Source organism: Neofelis nebulosa, chromosome 2, assembly GCF_028018385.1.
Source record: "Neofelis nebulosa isolate mNeoNeb1 chromosome 2, mNeoNeb1.pri, whole genome shotgun sequence".
Lineage (NCBI taxonomy): Eukaryota > Metazoa > Chordata > Mammalia > Carnivora > Felidae > Neofelis > Neofelis nebulosa.
In genome coordinates, this window is record NC_080783.1 from 55,572,388 (window position 1) to 55,590,640 (window position 18,253).

An 18,253-nucleotide genomic window follows, 5' to 3' on the forward strand; every position below is an offset into this window, starting at 1 on the left:
ATACTTTTTTTTCTTTGATTTTCCATTAAATTAAAAAGCCTGACTCATTTAAGCATTTGCAATGTCTAACCTGGTAGAGCTAAAACAATTCACTGATAACAGACACTATCATCTGGTAATTATGCATTCCAAATCCTAAATTCTTAGAGCAATAGTGTCTGATTTTCTGAAATGACCTGTTAATGATACAAATAAAAAATAATCAATGGCTTCAAACAGAGGCCTCACTTTTATTTATTTTTATGTTTTGAGAGAAAGAGAGAGAGAGAGCAGGGGAGGGGCAGAGGGAGAGGGAGAGAGAATCCCAAGCGGGCTCCATGCTGCCAGCACAGAGCCTGATGTAGGGCTTGATCCCACGACCCTGGGTCATGACCTGAGCTGAAATCAAGAGTTGGATGCTCAACCAACCGAGCCACCAAGGTGCCCCTAGAGGCCTTACTTTTAAAAATGCAGATCCTTGGGCCTAATCCCAGAACTACAGAAACTTTCTCAACAGGGTGGTCTCAGTCTCATATATTGTAAAAAAAAATTCTCTAAAATATGTAAATGTAAGAGTAATTATCAAAACAAACAAATAAAATCCAGTCAGCTGGTCATAAACTTAGCCTATTATATAATGTTACCTTAAAATAAGTAATATGACTGGGCAATAGTAACTCCTGTTTTAAAAAAAAAAAAAGTTATTGGAGGTGTCTGGGTGGCTCAGTTGGTTAAGTGTCCAACTCCTGGTTTTGGCTCAGGTCATGATCTCATGGTTTGTGAGATGGAGCCCCAGGTTGTGCTCTTCCCTGGTAGCACGGAGCCTGCTTGGGATTCTCTTTCTCCCTCTTTCTGCCCCTCCCCCCCCCCCCCCCCCCGCTTAGAATAAATAAACTTAAAAACAAAATTTAAAAAGTTATTGAAAACAATAATTTGAAAAGATATATGCACCTCTATGTTTAATGCAGCATTATTTACATAGCCAAGACATGGAAACAACCCGTGTCCATCTATAGACAAATGGATATGGAAGACACACATACCTACATACATACACAATGGAATATTACTCAGCCGTAAAAAGCATGAGGCTGTGCCATTTGAGACAACATGGATGAATCTAGAGGGTATTGTGCTAAGTGAAATAAATCAGACAGAGAAAGACCAATGCCATATGATTTCACTCATAAGTGGAATCTGAAAAAAAAAAAAACCTATAAGAAACAAACCAAAAAACCTCAAGACCCCAACTGAATTAACAAACAAAAATCAGAATCAGAGATTATAAGTACAGCGAACAAACTGATGGCTGCCAGAGGAGAGTGGGGTGGGACATTGGGTAAAATGGGCAAAGGCCAGTGGGAGGCATGGGCTTCCAGTTGTGGAATAAGTAAGTCACAGGGACAAAAGGCCTAGCATAGGGAATACAGTCAATGATTTTAATAGCAATGTATGGGGACAGATGGTAGCTACATTTCTGGTGAACGTAGCATAATTTACGAAGTTTTCGAATCATTGTGTTGTACACCTGAAACTAATTTAACATTGTGTGTCAACTATACTCAAATAAAAAATAAATAAAATAAAATAAAATGTTACCTCCCACCCCAACAATATTTTTAATATGTGTGCAGGACACTCCCAATGCTTTGCTTTTGTCTGATGCCATTTCCTTCATAAGCCTCAAGTCATTTATTCCACCATATAATCACCATCAGCAGCAAGCAGAAAAGTCTGTGTTCTTAGCTCCCCCCTGCCACCTTTGGACCATCCCTCTTCCACTCTCAAGATCTACTCTTCTTGGGAGACACGGAGCTCCCCACTATACTACTTTCTTTCTTTGTCACCTCCCAACCTCATGACTATTCCTTCATAGTTCTCAAGACCTCTGGAGCCTGGTTCCCAATCTGCCTCTCCATGCCAATCCCTCATTCATTTATTCATTCAAATATATTCTGAGCCATACCATATGTGAGGTATTGTGGGAGGTGCTAGGGGTACATTATTGAATGAAATAAAATCCCAGTTTTCAGGGAGCTTACAGGTCAGTGACAATCAAGAGAGGAACGGGATACAGATATGAACAGATAAATATGTAACCTGTCAGGTCGTGGTTAATGCTTTAGAGGCAAATAAAATGAGGTACATAGACAATGAGTGATGAAGACATGCAGGGTAGGTCAGAGAAGGCTATGCAAAAAGGCTACATTTGGAAATGAGTCAAATGTATGAGCAAACCTGGGGATGCCTGGAATGAAAAGCAAGTGAGGCTAAGAGGGTCCAAAACATAAAGGCCTTGAGGTGGGAGCACAACTGAGGAAAAATGCTAGAGAGATCTAAGTGAAGGAGAACAAGGCAGGAAACGGGATCAGAGAAGTGGGCAGAACCAGATAATGAATGACCCTGTAGGCAATGGTCAGCAATTTAAGTATTATTTAGAAACAGATGGGGACCAATGAAGGGTTTGGAGCAGTGGAGTGGCTTGCTCTGACTTCGGTTTTGAAAGGATCACTCTGACTACTCTGTAAAAATATGACCTGTATGTCAGGCAACAGTAGAAGCAGGGAAACCAGTTGGAAGACTATGGCCATCATCCAGGTGAGAAATGATGGTAGCTCAGACCAGAGTGGAGAGGGAGGAGGTGGTAAGCAGTGGTCAGAACCCAGGTACATCTGAAGGTAGAACCGATAGGATTCACTGAGGGTTTGGAAGCAGGTGTGAGAAAAAAACAAGAAGGATGACTCCTGGTGAGGTTTCTGGCTGTACCAAAAGGAAGGACAGAGTTGCTGCTTACTGAGATAAGGAAGACTGGGAAGGGGCAGATTGGAGAGGGAAATTAGGAATTCAGTTTTGGACATGTTAAGTGTGAGATGTCCTCTTTTTTTTAATTTTTTTTTAATGTTTATTTTTGAGAGAGAGAGAGAGAGAGAGAGAGAGAGAATGAGCGGGGGAGGGGCAGAGAGAGTGGGAGACACAGAATCCAAAGCCGGCTCCAGGCTCTGAGCCATAAGCCCAGAGCCCAACGTGGGGCACGAACCCACGAACTGTGAGATCATGACCTGAGCCGAAGTCGGATGCTTAACCAACTGAGCCACCCAGGCACCCCGAGATGCCTTCTTAACGTCCAAGTGGAGATCACCCTTGGTAACTTCAATATCACTGTGGTTGACTTGATATCCAGGATCAGGGCTGGCAATTCAAATGCCTTCTGGGGCCAGGCAGAAAACATACGTATTGAAATACAATAAGGAGAGGTAGGGGACTGTGGCTGATCAGAGGGTATATGCCCCATCTACAGGGGAAGCTACTCCTGAGCCCAGTTTAGTGTTGCCATTTGCAATCTGGGCTCAGTATTCCTAGATTTTCCAATTTCTTAACAGGAAGAAGAATCTGGAATAACAACTAAATCTTTGGAAAATAAAAAAAAGGTCCACAACCTACTGTATTCTAGAAGTGTTCAGTTAAAGTTGTAACTCACTCGTTACATTAGTTGCCTGATGTATATTAATATACATTAATTTATTAACGCATATTGCAAAAAGAGACCATGTTTAGCATTTCTCTAACTTCTTTGACAATAAAATTCTCTTTTTCATGCAACATCAAGGGGAAAGCATTCTTTGGCATACACTGGGAAATGCTGGTTTCTGTATAAAACCTAGATGTCCTAATCAACTCCTTTATATCCTTTTTGAAAATTTTAGGGCATATATTTCTTGCAGCTTATGAATCATTGATCTCTCTCTCTGTTTTTGTCTCTCCCTCTCTGTCTCTCTTGCACACACACACATACAGTTAATTTTGTTAGATGTTCTAACATCAAATATCAGTCTGGAATGAAATGTAAATGGAGCATTTACTAAAGTCTTCCAACTTGTTAAATACTAAGTGGAGTCTTGACCCTCTTGTGTTGGTGAAGAAACACTCAGTGAAATCAAGGGGCAACTGAATCACTTCATTTCCTAGCTCCTCTCCCTCCTTCACCTGTTGTGCTACATAATTTTGCCACAGGAAGGATAGCCAATTACTACTATGCACTTGGCAGATGTTCTTTGTTTTACTTATCTCTGAGGAAGGAAGAAGGGAGAGAACAAATAAATCTGGAATGGCAAATCTGTAGTACGAAGACAAGACTAATACCATTGCAGCCTTTAAAAATATCTTGTAGGATATATTAAAATATTTGAGGTGCAAGGCTTGTCTCTGAAGAATTAGAGTGTGTCTTCTGCTTAAAAGAGTCTGCAACACAGTTTAGGAGATCTGTACACAAAAAGATAAACAATATGAAAATGTCAAATATTGTCAAAAAGTTCTATAAAAGTTCAGAGAAGGGAGAGGGCAACATGAGGTCGCGTGGTCAGTGGAAGTTCACGTGGGCCAGTCCTTGAAGCACAGGGAGGTATCAGGTCAAGATAAGTGTAGTGGCAATATTCCGTGCAGGAAAGACAAGAGCAGAGACAGAGATAAGGCAGTTTTAGGAACGGTGCACACACAAGATTATACAGAGTAGGAGGACAATGGGACGCTGAGGCTGGATCAGATCTTGGCGGTCATGGGATACCAAGTAAGGAAATCCGACCTTAACTATGTTGGTAAACAAGAGTCTTTGAAGGGTTGTGAGCATAAATCTGCCATGTTCAGGAAATTCAACCTCAGGCCATAAGGGAGACAGCAAGGCCAGAGTACTCTCCAGGATGTTGGGTGGAGGCGATGAGGGTCTGGGCTAGCGAGTGGACAGTGCAAATAGAAAGAAATGATCACATTATAAAGGATGAAATAATCAATAAAATTTGTTCACCTACTGAATGTGAGAGAATCAAAGGAGAAAGGAATGGCTTTGACCCTGGGCCCACAAGAGAATGATTATCCTGACAGCAAACGGGCTTATATGTATTAATTTAAGATGCAGTGGTAAATAAAAGTAGAAATGTCCAATCAATTAATTAGTGATCTAGAACCAGAATTTGGGAATGACAGGCCATGTGCATTAAGGCATCGCCGAATTCTCAGCTATGTGCTAGATCATGTCCTATACGATCCATTTGCATGAATGATGGCCTTCATTTGCATAGATGTCAGTTAAGCCAGGAGAATGGTAACATCTAATGAAGCCTAATTTATCACACCTCCTCTATGTCCCTTCACTATGAAAACAGCCACACACAAAAATAGGTGCATATAAAAACCAGTGCCTCATATTACATCACAGGATCACTCGAATTTCCGATTTCCATAAAAACCTGGATGTTAGTAAGTGATTGAGATAAGGAAGAAAAACCAGAACTACAGTTGTTCTTTATTCTCTCCCCTGAGAGAGATGAACAAGACACAAAACAGGAGACAGGAAGGAAGCAGAGAAGAAAGTATTTTGGGGAGAATTTGCACTGAGATGAACAAAAACTAAACTAAACTCTCCTTAAAGACAACAACCATTTGAACATTGTCTCTTACTTTTCTAAAATTCATTATCAATTTACAGTCACGCTACTTTATTCCCATCATAAAACTTGTCATTCACAAGCCAGCCAGGAGTCCCATATTCTTCCTTCAGACTCCCTCTGCAGCCTTGGGTCTCAGTTTTTCCCTGTTGTTTTGCACGGCGGCCCTGGAGCTCAGGTGCAACAGGCAGATCAACAATGCATGACAGATGTTTCCGCAGCCCTCATCAGTCTTTTCCATTTGCCACAATTCTCCAGGGTGACCTGGGTCGATCCCATCCTTCCCGCAGCAGCCAGGAAGGCCACACTGCTTAAAATGTCTCTTGGTTGAAATGCCCAGGGCAAAGAAAAAATGGAGAAGCCATAACAAGAAAGGACAGAGAGGCAGGTAAAGGATAAACTGGAATTGCAAACCTAGAAAGCATCTCAACATGTAGTTGCTATTTAATATAAATGTACTTTCATTCATGGTACTTTTGCTTTCTTTTACTATATGAACGCAGTGCAGTAAATGTTATAATTGGGTGTAATCACAGATTTAGTTAATGCTATAACTGCTTCTCATGAACAGAACGTAGATGTCCTGTTTGAACTCTATAACGCGGGGCGCCAGTGTCAAAAATACCTGCAGCAGAAATATCTGCCTTAGAATCTATGAAAGATACACATGTAAGGAATCTCTGATTCTTACAGATTCCCCATGAATCTCTTGCTAGAAATGGGAGGAGGGGGTGCTGGGAAGGTAGACAGACTGAAAGTTCCCTAAGGGACCCCACTCCCTCAACAGTGCTTCCCCACCATCTAGAAGAATGAATTCACACCTGGATTGGCTGTCTCAAGACCCAAGTCTATGCTATGGACCATGAATGAACTCATGTTCATAGTGCTACAAACTAGACAATATACCTTGAACACACAGAATAGGGAGGAAAACTCCTGCAAGAATAATTTACTCAATGAATATCCTTCACAAGGGAAATTTTTATAAACAGTTAACTAAACCTGTTTACTGTGAATTTCCAGTTACACAACAAAAAATCCTATCACAAGATAATGTCATAACGGCAAAGAGCAATACTGAGACGTGTGCTGGGCAAAACAGCTGCCTGTTTGGGAAATGAAGAAAATCCATATGGCCGATTCCCCCACAACCTTGGCACATAGAACAGCCACTGATGTAGCAACAAAGTACCTCCGTAAACAAAAACAATGTACAGAATTAGCTCAATGGGATAATTAAATAAGAATTCATTTTCTCTGTTGGCTCTAAGCATTACCTGAGCTCTCACTGCTCTTAATTCCCCAATGCTACAATTTTATTTGTATCCTAATTCCTGAATCTGACTGTTAACCAGATTCCACGAAACCCAAACAGAAGTTTGTGCGGGACAGGCCAGTGACAGACTTGTAGGAAGAAGGCCTTTGGCAGGCTCACATCCCTTTCCACCTCCACGAATAGACAGCAGAGCATTTAAGTTCTGAAGCAGTTCCCCCTCTTCAGGTGCCCAGAGAGGAGGAAAGCAGGGCTTCTCCTAGCCACCCTGCCTGTGGTCTACACTCTCAAAAAGGATCCTAAATAACAGAGAAACAAGAACAGGATCTTCATGGCATCATCACGTAGATCTACAGAAAACAGTGAGCCTTCCTGTGGAATAAAAATCTTCACAACAAAATTTCAGGATTAATCAGCAAGCCCACCATATCCTAATGGTACCGTATTTGAATAAGATAACAAAGTGCACTTTGGACCATATTCTCTTACCTGCCGACTGTCCCTATGGGAGGGTGTTGAAGAAGAGGCACTTCTGTGGGTTGGAGTGGATGTTTTATGAGCAGGGGATATGCCCTTCTCGTCTGAACTCATAGCTGCAGTTGGAGTCTAGTTGTATGCGCTTAAGACCATCCCAGTCGTGTCTCCAATTCACAGACAAAGAAGTAGATGAATTTTCAGCTTCAGTTCCATTTCATGAATCAGGTTTGACTAGAAAACAGAAGGCAAATAGTGAAGGCGTCCAAAATACCTACAAGCAAAAGAAGCAAGAAAACCTCATGTAATTAAAATACAAATACAAAGTCATTATATTTAGGAAAAATACCAACACGTAGTGAGAGGAAGAACTCTGACACATTAGGAAATACTTCTTCTTCCTCTAGATTTTATGTGGAGGCTAATGGTGTTAATATGAAAAAGAAGGCTGTCAACAAGGAAAATGGAAAGAAACCACATGCCAACGTCATATTCTTCCCTACCATTCTCTTTGTTTTAAAGCAGATTACATGGTCCCTCAGGCCAAAGTACCCAAAGTACATCAGTTTCTTCCCCTGAAAGTTAAATTTCCCTGCCCAATGGATCATAAGAGCTCAGCCCATGTCTGTCTTCAGTTGAGTTCAGCCAAGTCATGTATGTGATGTTAAATCCAACACAAAACAGATACAAAAGGCAAAAGGGTTCACACATTTTATGCATTGTGTGATCCAGCATTTAGGAAGGATCAAGAATACACATACTCAGTTATTTGCACCTCAAAATCACAGCACATCTACATATGATTCTCAGCTCAGAAAACAACAGGCTTTCAAGTACCTACAGATTGACAGGCATGTTCTGAAACCGGATAATGCTCAGATTTCCTTCCATTTATCCTCAACCAAGAGCCACTTCATTTTTCACTTGGATTCAAATAAAGAAAGCCTGCATTGTAAGTACTAGGACCAAAAACTTATGCCTGAAAAAAGCATCGTTCAATTGGCAACACAGGTTGTTAAAAACTAATTTTTTAGGGGAGCCTGGGTGGCTAGGTTGGTTGAGTGTCTGAATATTGATCTCTGCCTAGGGCATGGTCCCAGGGTCATGGGATCAAGCCCTGCATCAAGCTCTGCACTGAGCATGGAGCCTGCTTAAGATTCTCTCTCTCCCTCTGTCCCTTTCCCCTGTTCACACACTCTCTAAAATTAAAAAAAAAAAGGGGGGCGCCTTGGTGGTTCTGTCAGTTAAGTGACTGACTTTGGCTCAGGTCATGGTCTAGTGGTTTGTGGGTTCCAGCCCCACATCAGGCTCTGTGCTGACAGTTCAGAGCCTGGAGCTTGCTTCGAATTCTGTGTCTCCCTCTCTCTCTACCCCTCCCTCACTCATGCTCTGTCTTTCTCTCAAAAATAAACATTTAAAAAAATAATAAACTAAAATTAAAAGAAAAAATTTTAAGGTAAGCATGACGGTGTAAGATGAAAAGCTTACCCAAAGTTTTCTTCATCCAAGAAAACAGAAAACCAAATTCTAGCCCCTATTTTAATGATAGTACTCCTTGAAGGAAGCACAGAAGACTTCGGTAAGTTCTATAGTGCAGGTTGGAAAAGAAAGCTCCTGGCAATGATCAGAAAGCAATCTTAAGGCTAAAGAAAAATGGGACCTGAACTTGAGTCCAGAGGAAGAGACAGTCAATCAAGAAATCAAAAAAGAATAAAGATGTCTGAGGATACATGGTGAGAGGAACTCGATGGGTCTGGAGGTCTGAGGTATCCCTGATCCAGTGTGTTTGAGCTGAGGTCTGAAGGAGAAGCATGAGTTAAGCAGGTGCCTGGATATTTGGCTTGGTATGATCAAGAAATTAGTGCTGCCCATCATGATCAGAGAGTGGCATGATGGGTCAGAGAGAGGCAAGGGCAAGGCCTTGTCAGCCATGTTCAACTTTTCTATTTTTATCATTAAGGCATAAGAAGGCATAAAGGAGTGTGCTATAACGAGATCTGTGTGTTTAAAAGGATACTTTGAAGGGCACCTGGGTGGCTCAGTCGGTTAAGTGTCTAACTCTTGGTTTCTGCTCGGGTCATGATCTTGCGGTTCGTGAGTTTGTTTGAGCTCTGCATTGGGCTCTGTGTTGGCAGTGTGCAGTCTGTTTGGGATTCTCTCTCTTTCTCTCTCTGCCCCCACCCCTGTTAAAATAAATAAATAAACATTTTAAAAAAATAAATAAAAGGATACTTTGATAGCCACGAGGAGAACCAAATTGGGGAAATACAGAAGGTGAGGGAGACCCAATCAGGAAGCAAGAGATAATGGATTAGAGAGCTGGCAAGAAATTCAGCATCCAGTCTCATCAGCTGTAACAGGGTATGAAGGGGGGCAGTGGGGAAGAGGAGAAGACAGGGTTGAGGAAGACTCCTAGGTTTCTGGTATTCTGAGTGAGGTCTGGCCAAAGGAAATCAGGATTGGCAGAAAGGCACGAGCATGGTTTCAACCCAATGAGTTTCAGGTATAACTGAGGCATTCAAATGGAGATAAACACTTGGAAATGTAGTCCCTAGCTCAGAGAAATTTAGGCTACAGACAAATGTTTAAAGATTATGTTTCTGATATAAATGTATTGTATGATTTAGGTACAGATCATGTAAACTCTGCAAGTGCAGGTACATTTTATACAGGCCTACAAATAGTTATTATTTTCTAAATCTGCAACAGTACGTTAATGGATTATGTGGCCCTGAATGTGTTAATCAGGATTTTAATGGCTACCTGGTTACATAGAAGATTCAAAAGAACAATCCCAATAATTAAAAGGCAAATTATTTTAAATTGGGAGACCTGGACTCTCTAGCGAGTAAAACTTAATATCCTTTCTTCAGATTTCAACTTCATTGTCACCACCACTTATCCCCCAAATTGGAAAACTTTTCTCTGGAAACAAAATCAGTCTTTGGACTAACAGAAATGTAAAGAGCTGCAGTGCTCTTTCCTTGGCTGGAGATCAGCTTGCATTGAGTATTGTCAAAAGGCAGTGATATGCCGACATGCGATAGATGATCATCCAATCCTTTTGTTTTGTGAAGATAGTCTAATTAAAGCGTGACTGAAATTTCTCAAGCCAAGCTGTGATGCCAGCAAACAGAAAGCAAGAACACTGCTCAGGTCTCTGACTTGAAGTACTTTCTGGTGCAAGATGTCTTACAAGCCGCTGATACTTGAGCTAAAAGTACGGAGGTTCTGTGAGGTATTCACGTGTCCCCAAGGGATGAGGTTGAAACAACCAAACCAATTAGACTGTTATCCATTTGGAAGTAAATTCAATCCAAGCTACATCAAGAGCCGACATTTCCTCTTTTGAACTTTTTTCTTTCGATTTTTTAAAAAAATGTTTCAATGTTTTTAATTTATTTTTGAGGCAGAGAAAGACAGAGCCTGAGCAGGGGAGGGGCAGAGAGAGAGGGAGACACAGAATCCAAAGCAGGCTCCAGGCTCCAAGCTGGGGCCCGAACCCACGAATTGTAAGATCATGACCTAGGCCAAAGTCGGACACTTAACTGACTGAGCCACCCAGGCGCCCCTTGAACTTTTTTTTCTTAGCTGCGCCCAACTCCCAACTGCACTTTCCCCATTAATACATACCAAATGCTAATACCTTGGTTTTTAATTTAAAGTGACATTTTCAGGGTAAGTTGTCGATGATGAAAACGCAATCTTTTGGTTGAATTACAATTATGAATATCTTGAAGAATACCAAGAATAAGAAAAGGCGATTTAGAGAATTTAATTCACTCTGGAACTTGACTATGTCAGCGGGGCTGAGTTGTGACGTGGTAATATACAACCACAAAATCTCAAGGGCTTACAAGAAAGGTTTATTTCTGAGACAGAGAGCAAGCAGGGGAGGGGCAGAGAGAGAGGGAGACACAGAATCAGAAGCAGACTCCAGACTCTGAGCTGTAAGCCCAGAGCCCAACACGGGTTTTGAACCCAGACCACAAGATCATGACCTGAGCTGAAGTCAGACGCTTAACGGATGCAGCCACCCAGGTGCCCTAAGAATCATTTTTGACATTACTGTTGTTTTATTAATTTCTGATTTTTTTTAACAAAGAGGATTTTGAGTACCTAAAGTTGAGTGAGATGACCTTTAAAGTTCATTCCAATCTGATTATCAATCAAGTGTTTAATCACCTGCTCTATTTCAAAGTGTATTACAAAAGTAAGTCTAAATTCTATTAGTAGGTTATACCTATTTACTCTTTACTCCTAAAGTATCAGAATTAGTGTGACATTAAAAAAAATTACTTCATCTCTATCAAAGCACATTTTCAGAAATTGCCTAAACAAAATCCCAAGGTAAAGAAAGACCATAGATTTTATTTTATTTAGTTTTTTGAAAGACCATAGATTTTAAAATCAATACCAACATAATTTCTATACTCAATGAGAAAAATATTGTTGCTGCAAATAACAGCAATACAAGAGCTGAACATCTGATTTTCCTGTCTTCTTCCCCATTCATATCAGTGGGATCACTACAATTGTTTGTAAGTGCTATAACATTTGCATTTACACTGAGTGACATAAAATTCAGATTTACGACCTAGAGACCTGACTAAAGCATGAGGTGTCAAGGAAGACTTCTACAAGCTGCTGTTCACAAGCATTATAAATTGTATGTGTTCAGAAAAACATCTGGAACTTGACTATGTCAGCGGGGTTGAGTTGTGACGTGGTAATATACAACCACAAAATCTCAAGGGCTTACAAGAAAGGTTTATTTACATGTTTTATTTACATGTCCTGTAGAGTTCAGCTGCAGCTCTCTGTATCAACCCCCAAGTGATGAAGGTAGAACCATGAGACAGTTCTTAGGTGCAGGTGGAACATGTCACTTTCACTCACATCTTATTGGCCAAAACAGGTCACATGGCCAAACTGAGGTTGATGATGCATGAAAGTATAAAGCATCCAATATAAGGCAACAAAAAATACTTGGGGCAATAATCTACTATATTCACCATAGAAAAAGATTAAAAGCTCAGATATAAATATTTTAATTGACTCTAGTTTCATCAACCTAAAAATAACCGTGGTTAACATTTGATTCTATCTTAACCAAAGTAGGAAAATAATGTCCAATCTATCTGCAATATGCTTTTTTCAACCAACAATATATTGGTAACAGCCTTCTTTGTGAACAAAGGAGCTTTAGTATCATGGCTCTTAATCACTACGCATGAGGCCACCACATGGATATACCATGATACGTTTATATTCTGTATATTTTGAAACAATGAAATTTATCACGGGAGAGTTCATAATAATTCCGTTTGTGTTTGATTATTATATAAAATGACCCTCTTCATTCATTTCAATACTTTTTTGCTTTATTTGGTATCATCTGCTCTCTTTCTGGTTGCAAGTGATTAGTGAAATTCGTCCATCCTTTTACATTTAAAGTTTCTGTATCACTTTGTATTATGTAGTCCTGTAGTAAAGATCATGTTGAGTTGTTAAAAAAATCTAATATTAGCGATATTTTTCCCATTTCCATTTAATATTATAACTAATAGTTGGCCTTATGCCTGCCAAATCATGCTACACTTTCTATTTTATGGTTCTTCTTTGTTTCTTTCAATGCCTGATGGCTTTTCCTTTATAATCTGCTTTTCCTTATAATACTGATTTTAAGATGGTTTTAACTGAGTTTTATATTTGCCATTACTGTGAAAGATAAAATTTCCCTTGTAACGTTCTGTTTCCCTTCAAGTTTCTCTAAATCCTGCTGGAACCTACAGTCTGTATGTGACAGTCAAGAGTAAAATGGTATCCTTCTAGTTGCCCCTGTAATATAAAACCTCCCCCACACCACCCCACCTCAAAACTTTCTTTTCCTAGTCCTTTTCCCAATCTTGGTGATTTAATTTGAAGTTTTAGAGAATTACACTTAGTATTCTAACACAACATGGAGGAGCTGATACCACTTCTGACTGGGGCCAACCAGAATCTCCAAGTGTGAGGACAGCCTGGAAGAATTAAGTAATAATTTTTCTGCTCTTTCTCACACAGCCTCCTTTTCTGCAACAGCAGCTGAGGTCTGCCACAATCAAGACCTGGCTCAGTCACTATTTTCCTGAATTTGGGATGCAGCCTTCATAAAATTAGGGTCTAGTCCTTCATGGTTTTGATATTAGGTTGTGTTTTAAATTAGTATCTGGGTTGTTGATGGTTTGTCTTTTTCAACATCTGCATGACTATTTACAGAGAATCAGGAGGAGCCACAGTAGATGTGGCACAAGCCACAGGGACAGGGCAATCCTATCATCAACTGATCTTATCAGTGCAAATGTCATTGTACTGATGGATGGAATAAACTAGTTTTCCGATCAAGATCATCACCAGAGCAATGAATGCCTATTACCATTATATATTACAGTCATTACAATGTCATTTACATTAGTTTTTTTTTTCCCCTTATAGAGAGAGGGTAGGGAATCTTTTTATTTCTAAGGTCATTAACGCACAAAAAGAAAAAGAAAATCAAGGAATGCTTTCATGAAGATAAGCCAATCACTTCTAAAAGAAAAAAAAGATGGTGGTATAAGATATTTGATAAACATTTTCCTAGAAAATGACTAAAAGGCAGAGGCTAAAAGGATTTAAAAAAAATAAAAAAAATCAAGTACTTTCACTAAAGAATAAATGCCATGAGGCGCCTGGGTGGTTCAGTCGGTTAAGCGTCCAACTTCAGCTCTGGGTATGATCTCACTGTGAGTTCGAGATGCACATTGGTCTCCAGGCTGACAATGCAGAGCCTGCTTGGTATTCTCTCTCTCTTCCTCTCTCTCTGCCCTTCCCCTACTTGTGCATACTCTCTCTCTCTCTCAAGAAACAAACTTAAAAAAAAAAAAAAAGAATAAATGCCATAAAATGTAAGGATCACTTTACTCACAACCAAACCATGATGTATGAAACCAAATATATCTCCCTTCTTAAGACAGTAAAGTGGTGTTAAAAGAAGAAAGGCGGGCAAACTCCACCTATTTTCTCTAGATAAGAGAGGCGAGGAGCAAGAAGCCCAGGGAAAAGCCTCACCACAGATTAACAGCGTTGCTAGGCCTGGAGGCACAGCTCTCCTGGCACTCAAGAACATGGCCCTGCCTTATCTTTTGCTGCTTTCCTTGGTCCTGGCTTCCAAAGAGCATCATGGACATATTCCAAAGCACCCCCAAAATACAGCTTTCCCTGCCAAGACGGCTTCTGGCGCACTTATTTAAAAAACTAACAAGGAAAAGAGCATACAAACAGACTTCTCTTATTGTGACTGATGAAAACTCTGGTCACTCTCTACTCACTCTCCTAAGATCCTTTACCAAGGAAATGAACAGGACAGACCTACATTCTACAACATCACTTAGACCTCCAGGGTGAGTTTACAGAGGATGTGAATGCTAATTAAGTAAAGAACTATAGAAATGATCCCTGAAAGTATAGTCTTTGAATGCTAATTAACTAAACACTAAAGAAGCAAAGGATAACTGGCATAAATATTCTTTTGACAAGGAACAGAGCTCATTTAAAGAAAAATAAAGTTTAAAAAAAAAAGTGTGTGTGTATAAAACACTATAAAATATGTTCCCCCAATAAGAGAGCAAATTACTATGTGCAAGAGGTAACTAGAGGGCTGATCTGGAATGCTAATCCTAGTAGAAGAGAGGGCAGCTTTAGAGCACCACTGTTTCACACTTTCACAAATTAAAAAAAAAAAAAATTCTCTGAATAAGAAATAAGACAGGTTCAGAAGCAGTGGGAACTAGTAAAGGTAAGGAAGAAATAAAGGCAACAAATGATGACACCATCATTTTAAAATAATTAAAATGATATTAATGAAACACTGAAAACTTCGGCAGAAAAATCTAGTCAAGAGGTAGGTTTAAAAGATAAAGTTTAGGAAATCATCTTGCAAATGGAAAAAAGGGCAGGCAAAGTTAACAGATAATAGAACCTGAATCTACAGATATGGATCGCCCTGAAGACAAAAACCAAAAAAGAAAAGGAATAGTATTCAAAAATATTCCTTAACATAAGGAAGACTTCAATTTGGAAAATAAAATCTTTAACAATATAAATAAGTATCTTCATCTAGAAAATAAAAAAAATCTTTATCAGGCAAAATTAGTAAAAAGCAAATCAAAATAAGATCTTAATGATACTGCTGAATTTTGATCACTCTCTGAAGCAATTCAATAAGTTAAATATTAATGAAACATTGGAAGCAAGCAGGGATTAATCCTAGAAAAAGTTCAAAAATATACTCTCCTAAGTACATCTTAGGTTGAAGAAAAAATAAAGCACATTGATATTGTAGAACATTTGAAAACAGAGCAGAAACCAAAAGCATTCAGTCCTGTCCCTCACCTCCCTCCCCTTTCTTTCTGAATGATGGAGTGCATTGTCCAGTTAACTCACAGGTGAAAGACTAGGGTAAAAGCAATCAAAGAATATGTTAGAAATGTTGAACATAGCTACAGCTATAATGAAAGGAAAATTCATGGTCTTAATCATTTCCATTATTAAACACAAAAGAATAAAAACAGGTTGCAAGGGTGGCTCAGCTGGTTAAGCATCCAACTCTAGATCTCAGCTCAGGTCTTGATCTCAGGGTCATGAGTTCAAGCCCCACGTTGAGCTCCCGTGCTGGGTGGGCAGCCTACTCAATAAATAAATAAATAAATGAACAAACAAAAATGCATTAATTTTATAATTTATGAAATTAGAAAAGCCAAATATAAGAAAAATATAAACAAATAAACATCTTAGATTTATCAACTAATTTACATTATTTACTTATACTTTCATTTCTAAATATGTAGAAAAACAGGAACCATAAGTACAGAAAGAAGGTTATAAAAAGTATATAACCAAGGAATAGAAGACACTAAGTTATTAGATAATTGTTGCAATCTATAATAAATAACTAAAACTAATAATCCAAAGGCTAAATATTCTACAATCATCTTGATTTAAAAAGTACACCATTTAATATCCATTGCCAAATATTTAAGAACTCTGAACAAATATTGGAATAGTTGCCTTTATTTAAAAAAAAATTTTTTTTTTAATTTTTTTTTTTAACGTTTATTTATTTTTGAGACAGAGAGAGACACAGCATGAACGGGGGAGGGGCAGAGAGAGAGGGAGACACAGAATCGGAAGCAGGCTCCAGGCTCTGAGCCATCAGCCCAGAGCCCGACGCGGGGCTCGAACTCGCGGACCGCGAGATCGTGACCTGAGCTGAAGTCGGATGCTTAACCGACTGAGCCACCCAGGCGCCCCTAAAAAAATTTTTTTAATGTTTATTTATATTGAGGTGGGGGAAGCATAGAGAGATGGGGACAGAGGATCTGAAGTGGGCTCTGTGCTGTCAGAAGAGAGCCAAATGTGGATTTCAAACTCACGAACCCTGAGATCATGACCTGAGCCGAAGTCAGATGCTTAACCAACTGAGCCACCCACACACCTCTTTTTTGTTGTTGTTATATTTATTTATTTTGAGAGAGAGAGACAGACAGACAGAGAGACTGAGAGAGGGACAGAATCCCAAGCAGGCAGTGCAAACCCTGATGTGGGCTCAAACTCACGAACCACAAGATCATGACCTGAGCCATGATCAACAGTTGGACACTTAACTGACTGAGCTACCCAGGCACCTGGGAATAGCTGCCTTTCTATGTGCTATTGTTTATATATAAACACATAAGCATACACACACAGGCACATAAATCAATCTAGCATCAGGCTCAATGGTGAAACATCAGTACCATTTTCGTCAATGTCAACAACAAAATAATCATACTGCTTATTACCTTGTTAACACTGTGCTCTGAGAATGCTAACCAGGGAACAATATAATTGTTCATCTGAAATGGACATGAGGGGATCTGGACGGCTGTCAGTTAAGCATTTGACTTTGGCTCAGGTCATGATCTCATGGTTTGTGAGTCTAAGCCCAGCATCAGGCTCTCTGCCGTCAGTGCAGAGCCTGTTTTGGATCCTCTGTCCCCTTCTTTCTCTGCCCCTCCCCCACTTGTTCCCCCCAACCCCATCAAAAATAAAATGTAAAAAATAAAAAAGATTTTAAAAATTAAATGCACATGAGAATCAAATGAAAGTCAACCAGAAGGGGTGAAAAGAAAGCAAGCTTTCAGTAATGTAGCTGGTTGCATATCTATCTATTCATCCATCCATCCATCCATCCATCCATCTTCATTTTTTAAGTGAAAATAGCAAGTCTGAAAATGGTACATACTATATAATCCCAACTATATGACACTTTGGAAAAGGCAAAAATATGGGGACAGAAAAAAAAGATGAGTGGTTGCCAGGGTTGGGAGTGGGAGAGTGGAGGAAGGATAAAATAGGTGAAGCACAAAGGATGTTTAGGATAGTGAAACTATTCTACGTATGCTGTACTGGTGGATATGTGTCATATATTTGTCCAGACCACAGAATGTACGACACCAAGAGTAAACCCTAATGTAAACTATGGACTTTAGGTGATAATGACCTGTCAGTGTAGGCTCATCATTGATTGTAATGGAGGTACCACTCTGGTGTGGGATGTTGACAATGGAAGAGGCTATGTGTGCGGAGCAGGAAGAATGTGGAAATCCTCTGTACTTTCTGCAATTTTACCTTTTGCAATTTTGCTGTAAACTTAAAATTGCTTTTAAAATAAAGTTTTAGCGGGTGCCTGGGAGGCTCAGTTGGTTAAATGTTGACTTCAGCTCAGGTCATAATCTCACAGTTCGTGAGTTCGAGCCCTGTGTCAGGCTCCATGCTGACAGTGATGAGCCCGCTTGGGATTCTCTCTCACTCTCTCTGTCCCTCCCTGTTTGTGCTCTCTCTCTATCAAAATGAATAAATAAACCTAAAAACAAATAATAAAGACATATAAACTCTGGATAAATAGAAATAAAACATGTTAAAATGTTCTATTTTATGTCTATTTCAAGTACAGAATCAAATGAGAAGGTTGTGGGATGCCCAGGTGACTCAGTTGGTTAAGCAACTGACTCTTAATTTTGGCTCA

The 18,253-nt window shown here is 39.6% G+C and overlaps 1 protein-coding gene and 1 pseudogene across 16 annotated transcripts in view; both read right to left on the reverse strand.

The window, feature by feature from the left end:
* The window catches only part of OSBPL6 (oxysterol binding protein like 6), a 218,002-nt gene that overhangs the window by 88,580 nt on the left and 111,169 nt on the right, over positions 1–18,253 (reverse strand). For 14 of the 16 annotated variants that reach the window (XM_058712846.1, XM_058712888.1, XM_058712870.1 and 11 more), the window contains one exon: positions 7,180–7,398. In XM_058712846.1, coding sequence (XP_058568829.1) covers positions 7,180–7,281 — 102 coding nt within the window. In that variant the 5' untranslated portion in view covers positions 7,282–7,398. Of the gene's footprint in view, positions 1–7,179; positions 7,439–18,253 lie in introns of all 16 variants that reach the window. The other 2 variants (XM_058712830.1, XM_058712820.1) reach the window with 1 other exon arrangement.
* On the reverse strand, positions 14,555–14,659 carry LOC131505733 (small nucleolar RNA U3; annotated as a pseudogene).